This window comes from Cucurbita pepo, chromosome 2 (genome assembly GCF_057944985.1).
Source record: "Cucurbita pepo subsp. pepo isolate OVF chromosome 2, ASM5794498v1, whole genome shotgun sequence".
NCBI classification, from domain to species: domain Eukaryota; kingdom Viridiplantae; phylum Streptophyta; class Magnoliopsida; order Cucurbitales; family Cucurbitaceae; genus Cucurbita; species Cucurbita pepo.
In genome coordinates, this window is record NC_141799.1 from 11,872,308 (window position 1) to 11,892,495 (window position 20,188).

The window sequence follows — 20,188 nt, forward strand, 5'->3', positions numbered from 1 at the left end:
TTTGCCAACTTGGTTTATTGACTGGGAAGCTTATGCTTATGCACAGTGTATTGGGTTGCAATGTTAAACCATAAAACTATGCACTTCCTGCAGAGCATGCTTTCCAATAGAAACTGATAAGCACAGAATCATATTCCTACTTCCTTTACATTTAATTTTATATCAACACACTTCCATCAGCTTATCTGATAATACATTGAAGATAGTTCATGAGTTCTGATAAAATTGAGATTGATCTTCTGGCTAAGAACTTTTGCAAGTTACATAAGTTGGGATCGGGAGAATAGGGTAAGCTCTTGGCCGTTTTGACCGACATCCCAATTCTTCTCGGCAGTAGATTTTTGATGATCTGATTCGACCAACTTAAGTTTCACCAGGGAGATGGTATTGAAGCACATGTATTTTAGCCCTCAAGACCCCAGCTTGGGAAATCCATGAGCAACAAGACCGGATTAAGATTACTCAAGAGAAGTAGTTTCTAGCCACCAGTAACCGCAAGGCTACAAGGACCTGGTGCAAGCAAATGGTGTCATATAACAGCAGAAATGGGTATCCTGCCAACATTGCCGTGATTGCATACAGTAAATATGCACACTTGCTTGCTTCACTGGATAAACAAGCATTCTTCAATAAATATTCCATCCGGATCCATACAGGAACTGAGTAATGATATTTAAGGCATTCGGAGCATAAATTTCAGGTATTCCAGGGATCATTAGTGCCGCTGAACCATTTCAAATGAATTTCCTTTGTCACTTGGACAGCAAATCTCTTCTAATATCCTGAAACATCATCTTCATGAGAGGAATCCCTTGATAGTTGCTCCTCATCGTCATCTTCATCCTCGACATCATCAGCTGATGCAGGATGGCCATTTAGATCTACATTGACACCATTTACCTTTCTAACAAACTGGCCTCGAACACGAGGCCTCCTCTCTGCAAGCCGTTTCCTATTAACATACCTAATCTTCTTATCAAAACAACGCTCTTTCCTTTTCTGCCTAAATTTAATCAGTGCAGCCTCTCTTCTATCCAATTTGTTCGATTTTGCTTCATTGGAAGATGAATTTCCAAAAGATGGCCATGAATGAGTATTAGTAGAAGCTGACATTTGACCAGGTTGTAAACATATATTCATAGGGTAATAAGGATAAGATGCCACACCACTTATATTGGGAGGACAATGATGAAATTGACCATATTGTGACATCATTGCCGCACGATTTTGCATATCATGCAGGTTCTTTTGGTACAGTTGCGCCGACATCATACCTTCTGGCATATAGAACGGATAAGCAGTTTGTGTTTGCACAGGTAGGCCTGACATATCATGTTGAGATCCATTTTGAGGATGCACATGCACTTGAGAGCGATTTTCTTCATTGATGTTTCCTTCCCTGTGAACTTCTGAGCCAGCAGGTGGCGTACAAGATTTCTCCATAGAAAAAGAATCAGGAAAACTAGTACTGCTTGGGAACTCGTCTCCTTGTGAATGGGTTTCCAAGGCCTCCCCACTTTCTTGTATTTGGGGAAGACGAACTGGGTGCTGACCAGTTTCTTGATGATTTTCATCCAGCAAAAGTCGTTTGGCATTGTCTTCTTCATCTACTGCCTTGTTTTTTAGAGTTCTTGATTTGACATATGTAAAGAATGCAGATGATTCACCGATCTTTAGTTCACTCTTTCTAGGGCATGATAAAAGTTGCCCTGCAAGACGCAGTAAAAGGATTATAATGCACACTCAAAAAATAGATGGAAGGAACAAAAAGTTACTTGAGAATCAACTAATTATAACACAAGATAAAGCCATCTTACTTTGAAACTATCTCAGACACTAAGCAATATTAGACATTAAAAGTCTAGCAAGTTATCTCTAGCATAAAAAAGAAAAAAGACAATCCTTAAAGCATTTAGCAAGAATGGACATCCAGTATGGGACAACGACAGTTGCCATAATTCCGATGTAAGATGAGTCTGTATCATGAAACATAGTTAACGCACTAGTGCATTCTAATTTGACGTAATATTTACTAGCTTCCATTTGAAACTTATTGGACTTTTTTCAACATTATGCTCATGAAAGAACAGGTTGATGTGATCACTGGCTTACCTGTTCGACGCTCACTAATTCCAGGTACATCTGGCTGATGTTCCACAGAATAAACAGCAGGAAGCTCTACCAGTGCAGAAGCAATACCAGACTGAAAAAGTAAATACAATTTAAATGAAGTTCGCAGTTGAGGTAAAATATAAATGACGTCTCAGTAAGATAATGAATAAATAAAAGAAATAGGATTTCCATGAAGGTCCTCAAATATATGCATCAAGCATTTAATAAACTAGTTCGTTCTCGACCCATTTGCAATACCGATCGTAGGGATTAGTAGTGGGACTATCTGTACAATTTAGACGAAAAAAACATCTAACAGATACTCTCAATAATCATGAATAAGATGCAATCTCGTAATGGGACTATCTGTTAGAAGTTTGGGAGAAGTTCATTACATCATTTTTCAGATTACTTCCATATTTTTCAGATTAATATGGACTTTTGGTGGTAAGGACAGGATGTTTGGGAGAAGTTCATTACTTCATTTTCCTTGCTGTATTTATCCAAAACTGTTAGCTACTATATTTATTTAGCCTTAACGGCATTTCTTTGCCCCTTAAGAAAACAACGTGTGTAATTAACAAAAAAGTTTACCTGTCAAACAATTAGCTATTGATAGGGAGAGAAATTTACACACAAAACATCCCAATTGTAAATTCTTTTAGGGTTATGAAAGAAAGCAACCTAATGATCAATTTAGCAATATAGTACTTAATATTGCACCTTTGTTTCAAAAGTTAACCAAGTCATACCAACCTCATCTTCCTGATGTGTTGCAATTCCCATCTCCGGATTTGTGCTCCTACGTGACTTGTCATCCGTGTCATCCGAGAACAAAGTAGTACTATTTGTATTAGCATCACTTGGGTCTGATGCCACCATATCAAATTCATAATTCAAGATGTTCTTTTCTGCCAGTCCAAGCTGCCATCATAAAACAGATAAACGGTTGTGTGAGAGGAAGAAATTGTGAGTGTTTTTGTACAAGAAAAGGAAGAGGTCCGCAAACACCAGGCGTTGACAAGCTATATGTAATTTGAAATCAGAAAATTAAAATGGCATACATCATCTGCAAAAATTCGAAGGGCCACTACACAGTTTTGATTGCAGGTTTTCTAGGAATTGATGCAAGGACAATGTAGATAATCAAAAATAAAATATGAGTCCAAGGAGGCAAACCATGCGTCTTCTTCTCCACATGTGTGTCCATAAGTTTAATAGCTCATTTGTTCGTAAAGGCTTTACAAGATAGTCAGCTGCTCCAAGCCTCAAGCACTTAACGACTATAGGGACCTCATCTTGTGTTGACATCACTTACAAAGCAAGAAAAAAATAAAACAATACAGGAGAATCAGATCACTCTGTTAGTTTAATGATATTAAACGTTTGATGAATTGGCAATAACCCACAACTTACTGATAACAGGAATGCGTCGCAGCTCTTTATCCCGAGTGATGTACTTCAACATTTTCATACCTTTGGCCATTGGTAGGTCAACTTCCGAGAGTATAATATCAATTTCAGGTCCTTCCGCATTCAAAGCATCAATGACCTGTCTAGCCGAACTCACGGAAATGACTGACAACAAAAAGAAAACCTTATATCAGTGAAGTAGTTGTCATTTCTGTCAATTGTTAGTATTACAAATTATGTAGAAAGTTAGAAACCAGTGAACAAATAAATTCGTTGATGCACATAGAATAAGACAGTGATGACAATCGCATTTAAGTTTATAGACTTAGGATTTGAAGGCAAGCACAGAATATCACGAGCAACTACTAGATCACTATACATAACCGAAGTCTTACACCTAAAAAACCATTCAAGAATTTCAGTAACTGAAATAACTAATTATCATGCATTAATTTTAGCATCCAGAAGAATCTATTAAGGGGGGGAAAGAAAAGAAACTTGTACCTTGGTAAGAACATTTCAAAAGAAGCTTGTAAACCTCATCTGCACTTTTGGAATCATTATCGCACAGCAAAATCCTAACTTTGCTCCTGTCTATAAACCCATCTCCCCCACTCTTTACCCCGCTACCACAGCCTCCACAATCTTCGTTCAAATTGAGCTCCTTGCAATCCATAACTGATAAATCAGAACCTACACAAAACGTGAATCCCTTCCTAAATACAAAGAAATCAACCAAAGTCCACAAAAGAAAGCAAAGAGAAAAGGGAACACACAAAAATGGTTAAATACATACTAGAGAAATTCCATCCACAGTTTCGTCAATTTTCCCACAGAATCCAAATTAGGGTTAGGGTTTCGATCACTGACTTCATTCACGAATCAGAAGATAACCCATATCGTTAAACACCAACCCCATCAAAATCAAACCAAAAAAAAAAAAAAAAAAAAAAAAAAAAAACCCCTCAGTTAAAAGCTCATGAAGCTGTTGAACCAGTTAATCATTTCCGCAAAGTTGTACAAGTTACACTCCTCGATAAACAATAAAGCGAACGCTTTCAGAAGATCGGAGAGGTGAAGATCAAACGTGACCACCAGAACTCAATTTAAAAAAAAAAAAAAAAAAAAAAAAAAAAAAAATCGTTTCACCGAAGAAGGCGCACGTTAGCACACGTCTGGATGGCTGCTGGTGTAGCGTTAACGGAGAGGCGCGAGCGAAGGCAAAAGAAGATTTTTTAGTCAGCGACCGTAAATGCTTATATCTACGAAGCTTTTGCTTCGTGTCTGTGTTTTAGATTTTTTTTCTTTTCCCAAAAAGAAATATCTTTGCTCGATCAGCTTCTAAGGCTAAAATGCACCGGATTGATCGGCAAGTAGTGGGCGATGGAGGGCTGAGATTGAAGAAAGATGAAGCTCAGGATAGCAAAAGCAAGAACCAGAAGAGAGAGAAGAAACGTAAAAAAGTGCAAAAGCGTAACATTGGTTTGGATAGTTATGTAGAGATGGCGAAGAAGCCACGTCACCTCCAGATCTTCTCCAATCAACCAAATGAAATACGACCCATTCCCCATTTTCTCTTTTCATAGATATTCTTAATCTTTCCATTGGTGGACTGTAAGTGTTGGCAATCCTACGTGGCATGCCAGTTCCGTCCACCTAGGACCGCCCACGTGTCTTACCTTTTGACCTTTTCTTCCTTTCCTAGAGAGTATAAAAACCTCACCTCCAACATTGATAATTTCATTAAAAGAAAAGATCAAATACATATACTTTTTATAAGTAGATCAAATATTCGAATCTCCATCCTCATATATTCTTAAACTCAAATAAATAAATAAATAATATAGGTTAAGAGCACGGATTGTCACCTTTTTTCTGATGAAGTTTAATGCAAAAATAATAATAAGTAACACTTCTTACTTTATGTCGTTGAAGATTTAATCTCCATTCCCGTTTCATTTATGTTAAACCCAAATGAACTTAACGACCGCGCTCCCAAACTCCATCAAATGGGTCATTGGGATACTGCAACTAGTTCGTTACGCTGAAGTTACCATACTAATGGTTTAATTAGTTGAATCGAACTGAACCCATTGGTTCGGTCTATCTTTTCGATTCCTGCAACCATGCATCATTTTTCTTATGGATGCTGAGTTTAATATGGCTTGTAACATCATCCCCAAAAGCTCTATAACCGAAGCCGAGTGTTTGGTGGGTGCTAACTGCTAAGTGGATTGTAAGGAACTTTTGGAATCAGATTTCTATCTATACCATAAACATTTGCCCAATTTCATCATAAGGGTTAAGAATAAGATTATCTAAAAAGAAAGCTAAAGGAATACTAAATTCAATTTCAACTAGTTTGTTGCAACTCAAAAATAGCAAACTTACCAGGAACACATTAGACGCCAAGAAATGCCTCTGATATTGTCTCTGATTTACAGTTATCCGTCCGGATTTGTGTTGTTATGTTATCAAGCATCTCGTGAATTAAACTCACATCCTTATGAGTCTCATCCCCTGCCATGAAATCACATACAACTCCGTTAATCTCGACCCAGCTTCTTCCTGAAGGTTTCTTCACTCCTAGTTCAAGCATGTTCTTTCTCAGGATGGCAGTGTCTTGCCAACGTTTATCTCCAGCATAAACACTAGCTAGAAGCATCAAGTATCCAGCAGCTTGGTTGTCAGGTTCGATTTCAAAAGCCAATTGTTTGGCAACATGGGATGCGATTGCATCGTTCTTGTGAGTTCTGCAGCCGCTGAGAAGTGCTCCCCACACAGCATTGTTCGGCTTCATTGGCATACTTTCAATCAGTTCCAACGCTTCATTCAGTAAACCTGCACGGCTCAGGAGATCAACCAAGCATCCATAATGCTCAATCTGTGGGCTGACTTTGAAAGTTTCTCGCATAGACTCGAAAACTCGGACGCCATCCCTGATTAAGCCTGCATGACTACAAGCAGTGAGAACACCAATGAAGGTTATCTCGTCAGGTCTTACTTCATTTTGGCCAGAGCACAGCATCAATTGAAAGACTTTAATGGCTTCTTCTCCACGGCCCTGCTTTGCAAACCCGGTGATGATGCTCGACCAAGACACAGTGTTTTGTTGGGGCATTTCTTCAAACACTTTGCATGCTTCATCCATAACACCACAACTTGCATACATGTGAATCAGAGCATTGCTCAGAGACACCAATAGTGGCCGGTGTCTACTCCGCCATGTTCTTTCGACATATCTATGAATCCATTTTCCTAATGTTAAGTCTCCCAATTCGGCACAAACTGTCAAAGCAGCCACCAATGCCACCTGATCCAATTCCACACCAGCCCTTCTCATTTGATTAAATATTGACAAAGCTAGCTTACAATGGCCATTTTGAGCAAGCCCTGCTACCATGGTAGTCCATGTCCGGACATTTCTCTCAGGCATCTCATCGAAAACTTTTCTAGCCCCATCAAAATCACCACGTCTAACATACCCTGCGAGCAAGGAATTCCAACCCACGACATTTCTTTCAAGCATTTCATCAAACATGTAACGAGCTCTCTCGAGATCAAAACCCCCCGCTACATCTGCGTACAAATTGATCAAATTCGATCTAACATACGTGTTGGAGTGATACCCATTTGCCAAAACTCTCCCATGAATCTGTTCCCCCTCTCTGAATAACCTCGATCTCGCACACGCACTCAGAAGAAACGAATACGTGAACTCATCAGCCTCAACTTCCGCCGCCGTCATTCGTTTGAACAGCTCAATTGATTCTTGAGGCGTTTTGCTCCGGGCATGGCCTCTGATTATCTGGTTCCACACAGTCGTACTCGGCGAACTAACGTCCTCGAATACTTTCTGGGCAGTTCTAAGAGAGCCGAAAGAGACATAGAGCGATAAAAGATTGACGAGGATGAAATTTTTCTGGGTCAAGCCGCTGGTGACTATCTGGGCATGAATTTTCGTAAGATTACGAACGGATTTACAGCACTTCAATAGAGAGAAAAGAAATTGTTGCCTGGCTCTGGAGCTTCTGCCAGTGGCGGAAATGGCGGTTTCGTTAACTTGCATTTATCTTCCAGATTCGACACAATGCGACTAGGACACCAGCGTCAAAATCTTCTGGAATGAAAGATTTCTTGCAATTGACACTTCAATAAATGATAAAATTGTAGTCCAATTATGAACGTAAGAAATAAATTTAGCCATTTTCAAATTTTTGTTATCAATAAAAATAAAATATTAGGTTGTAAAATATCTATTTATTTATTTTTAAATATTTAATTAAGATTTTTAATTCAATTTTAATATTAAAAATACCTTGAAAATAATTAAAAATTATTTTTAAACGTGGTTAAAGAATAAATAATTACAAAATTAGATAAAAATAAACACAAATATATGTATATATAATTATATTATAGGTTTTTAAATTAACATAAATTTAAATTTGTTCGATTTAATCCAATTTAATTTTAGGAACCAATAATAACGATTCATACCATTTTTATTCACTTGAATCCAACTCAAGTCATTTGTTTATATTATTGAATTTATACTGAGATGCTATAGTACATAACAAATCTACATGCTTCTTTTCATACGGGAATAAACTGTGAAGCTGGCAACCATGGCTGAGACGAGCTTGAAGAACACAACGTTCTGCTATCTATGCAGTTGGAGATTTATCTCTGCATTTACAAGAAGAAACAAGTGGTAAGATCAGGTAGCATCGTGACAGCAGCAGATGTCGTGGATCATACAGAATCATATTTGTTTTCCATCAATCGAAACGACGACGAGGGACAACTTACGTGGCAATGAAGAACACAGCAATACTATTAATTGAAACAGCTCAGATCTTGTACAAGTCACTTTCACACTGGAACTGCCTCGGGCCTTTTGCTCGTTTTGATTCCTTTTATGGCTGTTCGAGAATCGATTCGAGGGCAGAATTTAGTTAAAATGTTCTAAGGATTTGTGAGAAGAGGGAGTAAGGGAACTGTTTGGATCATACATACCCTCTGCATAATCTTTAGCTCCAAAAACAGCAGAACCTGCAACTAAAGCATTAGCTCCAGCCTCTATGACCTACAAGACCATCCAAAAACTTGGTTTAGAAACTAATGTAGTATGAGTTGTTATGGTGGGAATGTTATTGTATGCACCTTATATGCATTGGCTGGACCGACGCCACCGTCCACTTCGATCCATGGGTTAACTCCCTGCGACGAAGTAAATGAAATGCCAATGGCTTTTGATTCCTTGTAATCTTCTAAAACTCATGGAATAAGCTACAGAAAGGAAAGGAAAATTGTACCTTTTCAGCACATAATCTTCTTAATTCTGAGATTTTCTTTACTTGGCTCTCAATAAAGCTTTGCCCACCAAAACCAGGATTTACCGACATAATTAAGACCAAATCAACCACTGAAAACAGGCAAAGGGCATTGTCAATCCCTTTCGTTTTGTTCACATAATTAACGCGTTATTCTACGAACTGGCATCCTAGAAATATTCACTCTTAACCTCCGCATGGCTCCAAAATATCAGGTCTTATTCTCTAATCCGATCAATCCATCACTTTTCTTGGTCATTTTGCACATTACTCAATCTAAGTGAATACAAAGAACCGGAGAGAGTAAAAAGGAACATTGACTAAAGGCTGATATACAAAGAACGCTAGAGGGAGCAAATAGAAATATTGGCTAAACGATATTGATGACTTCAAGTATGTACGATAGAATAGAAAGTATATTTTTGAAACACTGCAACGCATAAATATATATATATATATATATATATATATATATATATATATATATATATATATATATATATATGATCCAGTTTACTATATATATAGTTTTACCATATATAACTATCTGATATATAGTTTTATATAACAATTTAATAAGCTATAAATGAGCTGCAGACTCCACGTTACAACAACACTCACCATCAAGAACATATTCTATTGTGCTGAGTGAAGTAGCAGGATTTAGAACCACTCCAGCTTTAGCTCCAAGACTTTTTATCTGAATCACATTTAAAGGAATGGCCTATGAATAAAGATATATGATCTTTCCATAAAATGCATGAATTCCGTCTAAAACTAAAGTCATTTTCATTTGCAAGTCAAGCAAGTAATGCTTCAAGAATGAAGCACAACGGAACCAAGAAAACAGCCATAAACTCCTGTAAAAGCAGTTTTCAACAATATGATTATCTTTTTCTTTAACAGCCTAAGCCTTAGCTCACCGGTAGTGGATATTGTCTTCTTCGGGCTTTCTCTCAAGGTTTTTAAAACGCGTTTGTTAGGGAGAGGTTTCCACACCCTTATAAGCAATACTTTGTTCCTCTCTCCAACCGAGGTGGGATCTCACAATCCACCCCCTTGGGGGCCCAGTGTCCTCGTTGGCACACTGCTCGGTGTCTGGCTCTAATACCATTGGTAACAATCTAAGCCCACCGCTAGCAGATATTGTCCTCTTTGGGCTTTCCCTTTCGGGCTTCCCCTCAAGGTTTTTAAAACACGTCTATTAGGGAGAGGTTTCCACACCCTTATAAGCAATGCTTCGTTCTCCTCTTCAACCGATGTGAGATCTCACATTTTTAATCCATAAAGTTTCAGAACAATAAGAACAGTAAGAACCCACGCCTTTGTTTTATTCTTAAGAGCATGTTGAATTTTATAGTTTTATCTTCATTTCGATCTATATCTTATTAGGATTTAACAAAGAAAAGAAACGTGTACCTAAGCCCAAATTGCGTCACAAAGGGAACCTTACTTGAGCAATGTAGGAACATATCCACTTCCATTGTATTCTAAAAAACGTCTTAGATTTTGCAGTTTTTTCTTCATTTAGATCTATATCTTGCTAGGACCGCACACGTGCACCTAATTCCGTACTACATCGCAGAGGAGGAAAACTTACTTGATTAAGGGTGCGATGCAGATGGATTGTAGAAGATTGCTCGCAATGAACACTAACGATATCAGCACCAGCTTTTATAAAGTCTGGCACACGCTGCTCTGGCTCCACAATCATCTACAATGCATCGAGTTTATGTTAACAGAAGTACTCAAGAATCAGTGCTACAACAAAAGAGAATAAAAATGAGAAAGAAGCATACCAAATGCACATCTAAAGGAAGATCTGTCACGGGGCGTAGAGCATCGACAACAAGAGGTCCAATCGTGATATTTGGAACAAAACGACCATCCATTACATCAACATGAATCCAATCACAACCTGCCAGTTCCACAGCTTTGACCTAAACAAGACGAGAATTTCAATCTATAAAATCATTGGTATAAAGCTCCAAAGCAATTTGATAACAAAGAAAAATGATGGAAATATCAGAGCACAGAACAGAACCTGCTCTCCCAATTTGGCAAAGTTAGCAGAGAGGATTGAGGGAGAGACAATGATTTCAGATTTTGAGTATTTATCAACCCGAGCTGAAGCTTTCACCACATTTTTGTAGCTTCTCCTAGAAAGTTAGCAACAGACAGTAAACAGGAGAACATTGTATACCAAATATTTCGTCATATACCGCAATGGGTGTCATTAATTCTACTCTATTTCACCACAGATCGAAGGAACTTGGAACATAGACGAAAGCAAGCTCTTGCAAAACACACAAATCAAATAAACAAGAACAATTGCAAGAAGCTCAAGAATTTCAATGAGACAGAACTGAATTATCACCACATGCCAAGAATCAGAAAACTAAACTAAATTAAATTAGGTATTCCCAAAATCAGGGCAATGTAAGAACACAATCGTTAGTTCATTCGCAGTCAAAGATTGAGAGATTGAATTCCAAGGCCTCCAATGGATCTTAGAGCGATCAAACGAAGAAAACGAAGGGCACCCATTAATCAAATTACCTCGAAAAGGTAAGGGAGGTCGGTTGAGAGAGGGCTAGTTTCTGAAAAGTGAGACCTCCGATCAACCCACTGACCTGGGAATTCATAGTGGATTGGCATAGGGAAGCAACAGCCATTTCTGGGTTTGAAAGGTTAGGTAAGGAGGCGAAGAATGATGATTCGTTGTTCTTCACTTAACACGCTCATGTAAGAGTAAGACCGCCAAATCCAAACAAGAAAATTGGGAAAGAAATATGAGTGGTTGAGGATGGAGGGCGTACCACCAGAATTCAGGGATTGCTTATCGGCAATGGTTGGCCTTCGATCTTGCTGACATGAACGAGAGAAATTCAAATGTCTTCCTTTGACAATCAAATTTAGATTTTGACTTCTTTCTAACCCATTTTCATTTTTAAATGCTATTTGCTGATTTACTTTTATTCTTTTAGGTTAAAATTTTATTAAAATGATTAACATAACTCTACGTCCTAAACACTCACACTCTTTATTAACAGCAATAATAGATTACAAGACACTTTGCTACAATTCTACTGCTTAAAACTACTGCTTACTGCTTTGTACGGGACACTTTATAGAAAACCTGCAATACTACTGCTTACTGATTTGTACAGGACACTTTATAGAAAACTACTGCTACAATGTATTTCTTAGGTAGGTAGGATAGACAGGTATATTTATACTAAGCCTAGAGGCTCATACAATTATTGGGTTTGACTCTATTAGATCAATATTTTAAATATATATAGAATATATTAAAATTTTATAAAATCATTATTAGATTTATCGAATTAAGATAGGAACTTAACCAAAATAAATTTTAAACTAAAGTCGAAAGTAGGTAAATCAAAATAGTTTTTTAAAAAATAGTATTTAAGCGAGCATTTTTTTCCTATCATCTAATTATATATTGAATTACATAAATTTTCAAATGATTTGAGAACTCGATCGAGTTGGATACCATTCCAAACTATAAAGGTTGGGTTGAATTATATATATATTATAGTTTCGGTTGAATTACATTTTTGAAAAATTGAAAATTCAATATATATATGTCAAAAGTTACCACTCAACACTAATTTTAAGATTATTATAAAAGTTAAGAATATTTGACATTAACAGATGAGACACGGTAAAGACTTTATATTTAAATTTTATAAAATTTTAGTTATTAATATAATATATACTGTGAATAAGTAATTTTTTTAATAATTAAAAAAAATAATCGGATAACCCAACTCGAAAATTTTGAGTTAGAAAAAAAAAAACCTCCAATCCAACTCAATCCAAAAATGGCAAAAAGAGACGAACAAAACTTGAAATTAATTACACAAGTTAGAAGGTTGGTATATTATGTTCTTCCCACAAAATTTCAAGAACATTGCAACAACAAATTGTTGCTACCGTTACAAAGAAGAACTATATCTTCTCTCTATATCTTCTCTCTATCGATATTATATATTTACTTCAGTTTTTTTTTTTTTTTTTTTCTAAATTAAACTAACGATTTATCTGGAAGGTTTATGAAGCGTGAATGGCCAAATTGATCCAAATTTTCAAGGAAAAAGACGCACATTGATTTTAGTCGCGAGTAGCTGATACTGATAGATCATAAAGCTTTTGAACACCGACAAAGCGGGAATAGAGTAAGATTTCGATCAGGACGCACTTTATTTCTTCGGTTTATTGAATTAAGACAAAGAGTTGTAGCCCTGATTCGGCGACCTCCATAGACCGACACAGGTCCTCTTGAAGCCATCTGTTTCCAGTTTCCACTACCCCTTTTGCTGGAATACGAAGTTTAAACCCATGAACCCTACATTCAATCCATACCCAGATGAAAATTATGCAAAAATTAGGCGATTGATGAGGCAGACTGCGGATCATCACAACGCCCTATCGGACAAGGATCCGCACACCGATTTCAACAGCAACCAAGAAACCAAATGTGGGTTCAGTTCGATTCGAGTAATGGGTACGGTTGTGGTTTTGTTGATGTTCATTTCTGTGATCTTTTCACTCTCTGTTGTTCTTAGAGACCCGCCGTCTGATGCTGTAAATGATGGCTCAGATATGTGGATTCCTCAGTGGAACTCTGACCTAGGTACTCGATTTTGAACTTTCTGTAAATTGCTTCTTGCTCATTGCCATGTGAATTTCAGTTCAAATCGCTTTCAATTCATTGTGTGTCGAGTTCTTGAAGAGCCACCTTGTATTCAAACTGTTTGAGAAATTGACTGATTCAGTACTGAATGTTTAAGCTATCAAAATGATTTGGAATTTTGTGGCAATGAACTTGGATAAACCATTCAGACAAGTGCAGTATTTTTATTTGCCTCTTCTATCATTTCCACTACATTGTGAATTATTCTGAGTTCTGGCTACTCTTTCTTCATGATGAACTGACCCAATAGAGACAAAGATAAGAGTATCTTCAAGACTTTCCCTTCTTTATTGTGAGATAATCTGTTCTTATGTGCTGCTATATATGTAATCTAATAATTTAGTGTCTGATACTTGGGAAATTCTTCATAATTAGTCTTCCCCTGTAGCCATTTACAGTGAAATTTGTGTCATTCCAAGTATAATCTGTTGGCCTTCTTCTTTCAGTGGATTCTAAGGATAGAGATCTTCATACGGCTATACAGCCAGAGGATAAACTGCTAAGTGGCCTTCTTTCTGCCAAACATGGTGTAGGTTCTTGTCTCAGTAGGTACAAGTCAGTGTCTTATCAACACAAGCTGGCGTTCGAACCCTCTTCTTACCTGATCACCAAATTGCGGCGTTATGAAGATCTTCATAAGCGTTGCGGAGTTTATACTGAATCTTATAACAGAACTTTGGAGTGGCTTAGGTCTAATGGTAGTAGCAGCTCCTCAGACTGTAGATATCTGATATGGATTTCCTTCAGTGGATTAGGGAATAGAATACTAACTCTTGCTTCAGCGTTCCTTTATTCTCTCCTCACGAATCGTGTCCTACTAGTCGACCCTGGAACGGACATGACTGATCTCTTCTGTGAACCATTTCCTGAGGTTTCCTGGTTTCTTCCCCAAGATTTTCCGTTTAAAGAGGAGTTCAGTAACTTCAACCAGACCTCTCCTGATTGCTATGGGAAAATAATGAAGAACAGCATGAGAACAGATTCAAGTGGAGTGATCTTGCCTTCTGTTGTTTATCTTCATTTGGTGCATGATTATGATGATGATGATAAGCTTTTTTTCTGTGATCAAGACCAAGCTCTTCTGCAGCAATCACCATGGCTTGTTATGAAAACAGACAACTATTTTGTCCCATCTCTCTTTTTGATGTCGTCATTCGAGAAAGAACTCAATGATCTTTTCCCGAATAAAGATACCGTTTTCCACTTCTTGGGTCGATATCTGTTTCACCCCACGAATTCGGTTTGGGGACTGATTACGAGATATTATCAAGCTTACTTGGCTAGAGCTAGTGAAAGAATAGGTATTCAGATTAGAGTGTTTGATACAGGGACTGGACCTTTTCAACACATCCTGGATCAGGTTCTGACCTGTACCCTGAAGGAGAATCTGTTGCCACGAACTGATAGGCAGACGAATATCATCGGTCCAGTTAGTAATCCAAAGTCGAAGGCCGTGCTGATAACGTCCCTGAGCGCTGGTTACATGGAGAAGTTGAGAGACATTTACTGGGAGAATCCAACGGTGACGGGAGAGAGAATTAGTTTCTACCAACCAAGTCATGAGGAACACCAGCAAACTGAGAAGAGTATACATAACCAGAAGGCATTAGCAGAGATGTATTTGTTAAGTACAACTGATGTATTAGTCACCAGCTCATGGTCGACCTTCGGATATGTGGCTCAAGGTCTTGGCGGTCTGAAACCATGGATATTATACAAACCCGAAAACCGTACTGCCCCCGACCCACCTTGTGGTCAAGCCATGTCCATGGAACCCTGTTTCCATGCACCTCCTTTCTATGACTGCAAGGCTAAGAAAGGAGTTGACACTGGTAAACTTGTTCCTCATGTAAAGCATTGTGAGGACATGCCCTGGGGGATTAAGCTGGTTGATCAATATGATTGATGCTGTTTTTTTGTTGTGATAACTGTTGGAATGAACAAATTTTGCAGTTTGTAAACTACTGAAAAATATCATCCGTCTGGTATATTTTAGATTCCTGATATATAAGATCTCACGTCGGTTAGAAAGGGGAACGAAGCATAACTTATGAGAGTGTGGAAACTTCTCTCTAGTAGACGCGTTTTAAAACCATGAAGCTAACGGGATACGTAATGGGCTAAAGCGGACAATATCTGCTATCAGTGGGCTTAGGCCCATATTTCTAAAGTTTCCATGCTTATTATTATTTACATTTGGTAGTGAATTTGAAAATAATTTAGAGTTTTAACCTCTTTCTCACTCTAAGGAGAATATCGAGAAGTTTCCCACGGCCGTCTACCAACCCACAACAAGAGATGCGAATGAAAGTGTCAATTCACCAAAGACATGTCAAAAGAGATAAAACGACTTGTCTATCGTGACCCAAAAAAAAAAAAGAGAAGAAGATAATATAGTTTATACAATAAGAAACAATCTAAAAGTGTTATAAATGAATTAACACGTAAAAAGTAAAGAAGAAATACTGTATCGATGTAAAAAGTAGTGGATAATATTGTGGAAAGTGGTAGTAGACATCCGTTACGACGGTGACAATACTTGATTCCATTATTCTTAAAGATGCGAAGCTTGATTTTTCTTCTTATAACCTAATCTCGAAGATAAACTTGTATCTCTTTCTAGTTTCTTCTCTATATTATAAAAATACAGTCAAATTATACTAAATTTTAAGTTGTGCATTTAACCTAACATACGTAGATTTTACACGATAAGATTTTTTTTAAAAAAAAGGGTCAAATACTACTTCATAGTCTTCAATAAACCATACACTTTAATGGAAAATGTTTTTGCATTTTAATTGGTTGAAACTATATAGTATAATCCAAAATGCAAAGTTTATTTATGTTATAATACTTGATACACATAAACTTTGTAGAAAAGTATTGGGATTTTCTTTACATGGAAATATGGATAACCTTCATCTCCCACCCAAACAAAAAGGAATTAAATTAAATGGATTAAAAGTAAAATTTCCTAAATAATTCAGTAAATTTTGCTGCTCAAGAATTCAAGGGGTGGGGTGGAATATTTTCTTCTAAAAGTTTTGGTGGGTGATATAATGCACTTCATACCCAGCTGTGCATAGCAATGCCATGTGGCAAGTCACGATACGTCCACATCAATCACTATGTGTAGTGTTGTCAAAGACGTGATCGAATCCAACATTAAAAGTTTTAATGGTAACCACTCAAGTTCGTCGCTAGCATATCGTCCTCAGCCTCACAGTTTTAAAATGCTTCTTCTAGAGAGAGAGGTTTCTACCATCTTATAATGATGGGTTCGTTTCTCTCTCCACCTAACATGGGATTTCACAATCCACCTTCCTTGGGGACCAACATCCTCGTTGGCACATCATTCGATGTCTTGGCTCTAATAACATTTGTAACAACCACAACCAAAGCTCACTGCTAGCATATATTGTCCAATTTGATCCATTATATATTGTCATCAGTCTCATAGTTTTGAAACGAGTCGTTTAGGGAGAGCTTTCAGACCATTCTAAAAAATGTTTTGTTTTCCTCTCCAACCGATGTTAAATCTCACAGTAAACAAGCGTCGTTAAATTAAGACCTGTTTGATAATGTTTTTGTTTCTTGTTTCTTATTTTTCAACTTCTTATTTCTATTTTTTTAATAACTAGAAACGGGAATACGTTGGGTAATCTTCCATGTTTCTTCCATATACGTTCCTCATTTAAAATAAAAACAAACATATTTGACCGTCCTCCATCCAATTTGATCACAATCATATATGTGAGCCAAATTACACAAATATTTATCGAATAAATTAATAAAAATACTCTTAACTTTACATTTGGTCTTAAAAAATAATATCTTTTAAACTTTTAAAATTTTCAATAATACAAAAAAAATCCTTAAAACTTACAAATAAAAAAAAATAATAATAAATAAATAAATATATATATATATATATATATATATATATATATATAATTTATATTTTATTTTAAAAATATTCTTGAATTAAAAAAAAAAAAAACCTTTTTCACTTAAAAAAATATATTTAAAAAATATCTTTAAATTTTTAAAAAATTCATTAATATTCATTAAAAAAAAATTAAACTTCAAAAATAATTTTACTCTATTAAAATAACTTCAAAAATAATTTTACCCTATTAAAATAAAAAAAGAAATAATAACATATAAAGTGTCAAAATTGCATGACAATAAAATAAAATAAAATAAAAATTGAAATAGTTTTTACATCCTAAATTCACATTAATTAAGCTCTTAAAAACAACCATTAACTCCAAATTAACATGTCTCATATATAACATAAACATCAAAAAGATTAGAACAAAATTTAATCAAAACTTAAACTTAATCATAATCATTCCTAATGCACTAATTACTTAATTATCATATAAAGATCTGAATATGAAAGCGAATATCCACATACTTATGTTTGCTTGTAAAAAAGAAAGAAAGAAGAAGATGGAGATAGAGACCATCCATTATCTTTATAATAACATCATCAATGGCTGCGGAAGCCATTAAAGTACTGCTCCAAGATCACTTTCAAACCACCAAACCCAACTCCATTTACACATAATAATAATGATGATGCCATCGATTTGGAATTTTCTTCAGTAATTCCACACCATGTTGGGATTCAATGCCACAGTTGAAGCCGATGGATTCTCTAGATTTTCAAATGGAAATCGACCCATTTCCAGATTCGAAACAACAGAGCAGATTTCATTGTTCATATCAGAAATTAACCCTTTTTCTCCCTCTGGTTTGAATGTTCTACCCAGGTTTGGGAACTGTGGATTGTATGATGAATTGGGATTTGTGTTTCTTGGGAAAATGGAAGAGAAACTGAAAGGAATATCAGTGATTTTGGGTAAGGTTCTTTGAGAAGAATCCATGGAGTTGGAGAAGCAGGGCACGTAAGGCGATTCAGAAACTGGTTTGATCTTGAATGAAGATGAAGAACACGAAGAATCCTTCAATGGCGACAGAGCTGAAGAACAAGAACCGTATTTAACTAACCCAGAAATATGAACTTTTTTCCCTCCACAGCTCTTCTGAAACACCCTTGAAATAACCCATTCGTTCTGCAGAACAAAAAGAAAAACAGAGTGCTCTGTAATTTCAAACGATTCTGAGGGGTAAACAGAGCAAAAAGTTCGTACCTTTGCGGAGTTTGAGAGATTAATGGAAGAGGGTTTGCCTTCTAATCTGAATTCATGCATAACCCAATTGGATTTTTCACCTTTTGGTGCTCTTCCACAATAAAAAACAAGAGTTTTCTTCATACCCACAAGGGTTTTTCCTCTGTAAATCTCTTTATCTTTGCCAGTGGCTTTCCAATACCCTGATTCAGTGGCTCTGTTCGTTCTCAAACCAGTGGGATATTTTCTATCCCTTAAACAGAAAAAATACCATTCCTTTTCCCCCATTTTCGCTTTCCCTTCAACAAAAAACAAACATAATCAGTGATTTTAAAGCGAGATATAAAAAGGGTATGAAAAAGCTTCGATCTTACAGGGCAAATCCCAGGGCTCTGACTTGTTGAGATCAACCTCTCCAATGGGTTTGCAAGAGAAATTGGAATCCACCACTTTGTTGCAGAGATAATGAGAAATAAGCTCTTCATCAGTTGGGTGGAACCGAAATCCAGGCGGCAAAACAATCTGGGATTCTTCATTAACAGGACATGTCCTGTTTTCTTCCATGTTTTTGTTTTACAGAAACTCAGAGAGATCCTTGCAGAAGAAAGCAAAAACAGAGAGATTACAGAGAGGAGAGAGAAAGAGGAGAGAGAGAGAGAGAGAGAGAAATGAAAGTGAAAGAAAGGAGAAAGAAGAAAAGTGGAGAAGTTTGAGTTGATGGAGCGAAAGGGGAGGAGAATGAGAAACATGAAGTGAAGTGAAGCTCCATAAAATAATATGCTCTGCTTAACTGACTTTCCTATTTCACTCAACGTGGCACGCCATGCCATGCCCAACTATTATATTATAATTTGATCTTTTAACCTACTTTCGACCATAGTTACGCTAGAAAGAAAAGTTTCCATATGAGTTCCCGTTCTTCGACATGGTTTCAGGATCGATAATATCGTTAGTATGAAAATAATGTGCGTACAGGCTTAAAATCGAAACCCTAGAAACTCTAGTTTGGTCATTTGAAGCATACGGCGTGAAAAAAAAACTGAGTTGCTGTCAATATTTTTTACATGGTTGCATGGAATGTTAAAATCTCATTATTTCGGCCCAGAAATATAGCCTATAAAAGTGTATGTACGTGTTTAACATTGAAACTGTAATTTGGAAACTCTAATTGGGTCGTATGATGCACACATGTAAAAAAATCGAGTCAGGTCCATAATATCGACATTGTTGTGGGGAATATTAATATTCGAACATTTCAACTAAAATTTTGAAGGAAAAGAGACAAAAGTAATGTACCTGCACCCTTATAATCAAAACCCTAATTTAAAATTCCCCGAGTCCGCGATTGATAAATCTTTTTTTTTTTTAAATATGACACAAAGATTCCCATTTTTGTAAAAGAAGCTGCAACAATAATAACGTACGACAACAAAATACATTAAGGACAAACATAGAGTCTATCGCTGATA

At 36.6% G+C, this 20,188-nt stretch overlaps 5 protein-coding genes across 7 annotated transcripts; 1 reads left to right on the forward strand and 4 right to left on the reverse strand.

Moving 5' to 3' along the window:
- Window positions 1-117: 117 nt before the first annotated feature.
- On the reverse strand, window positions 118-4,201 carry LOC111788704 (two-component response regulator-like APRR1). The gene is made up of 6 exons (XM_023669154.2): window positions 4,030-4,201; window positions 3,529-3,690; window positions 3,292-3,425; window positions 2,869-3,036; window positions 2,113-2,203; window positions 118-1,709 (listed from the first exon to the last, which is right to left on the reverse strand). The coding sequence occupies exons 1-6, from the start codon at window positions 4,199-4,201 to the stop codon at window positions 775-777; spliced, it is 1,662 nt and encodes a 553-aa protein (XP_023524922.1). The 3' UTR covers window positions 118-774.
- Window positions 4,202-5,926: 1,725 nt separating this feature from the next.
- LOC111789047 (pentatricopeptide repeat-containing protein At5g66520) lies at window positions 5,927-7,679 on the reverse strand. Its single transcript, XM_023669671.2, has one exon. It carries the CDS (start codon window positions 7,592-7,594, stop codon window positions 5,927-5,929), a length of 1,668 nt encoding a protein of 555 aa, XP_023525439.2. The 5' UTR covers window positions 7,595-7,679.
- A 333-nt stretch (window positions 7,680-8,012) lies between these two features.
- Window positions 8,013-11,771, reverse strand: LOC111785715 (ribulose-phosphate 3-epimerase, chloroplastic). The gene is made up of 10 exons (XM_023666100.2): window positions 11,421-11,771; window positions 10,906-11,020; window positions 10,661-10,801; window positions 10,462-10,575; window positions 9,483-9,561; window positions 8,844-8,953; window positions 8,692-8,748; window positions 8,545-8,614; window positions 8,338-8,450; window positions 8,013-8,214 (listed from the first exon to the last, which is right to left on the reverse strand). Exons 1-9 carry the CDS (start codon window positions 11,534-11,536, stop codon window positions 8,401-8,403), a joined length of 852 nt encoding a protein of 283 aa, XP_023521868.1. The 5' UTR covers window positions 11,537-11,771; the 3' UTR covers window positions 8,013-8,214; window positions 8,338-8,400.
- A 1,136-nt stretch (window positions 11,772-12,907) lies between these two features.
- On the forward strand, window positions 12,908-15,585 carry LOC111789375 (galactoside 2-alpha-L-fucosyltransferase-like). Of its 3 annotated transcripts, none has more exons than XM_023670128.2 (3): window positions 12,908-13,063; window positions 13,151-13,521; window positions 14,028-15,585. In XM_023670128.2, the coding sequence occupies exons 2-3, from the start codon at window positions 13,227-13,229 to the stop codon at window positions 15,485-15,487; spliced, it is 1,755 nt and encodes a 584-aa protein (XP_023525896.2). In that variant the 5' UTR covers window positions 12,908-13,063; window positions 13,151-13,226; the 3' UTR covers window positions 15,488-15,585. The 3 variants fall into 3 exon arrangements, with proteins under 3 accessions (XP_023525896.2, XP_023525895.2, XP_023525897.2); XM_023670129.2 differs by lacking the exon at window positions 12,908-13,063 and having other exon boundaries at window positions 13,224-13,365; window positions 13,454-13,521; XM_023670127.2 differs by lacking the exon at window positions 12,908-13,063 and having other exon boundaries at window positions 13,070-13,521.
- A 2,319-nt stretch (window positions 15,586-17,904) lies between these two features.
- Window positions 17,905-19,462, reverse strand: LOC111786687 (NAC domain-containing protein 100). Its single transcript, XM_023666920.2, has 3 exons — window positions 19,094-19,462; window positions 18,741-19,018; window positions 17,905-18,662 (listed from the first exon to the last, which is right to left on the reverse strand). Exons 1-3 carry the CDS (start codon window positions 19,281-19,283, stop codon window positions 18,189-18,191), a joined length of 942 nt encoding a protein of 313 aa, XP_023522688.2. The 5' UTR covers window positions 19,284-19,462; the 3' UTR covers window positions 17,905-18,188.
- Between the last annotated feature and the right edge of the window lie 726 nt (window positions 19,463-20,188).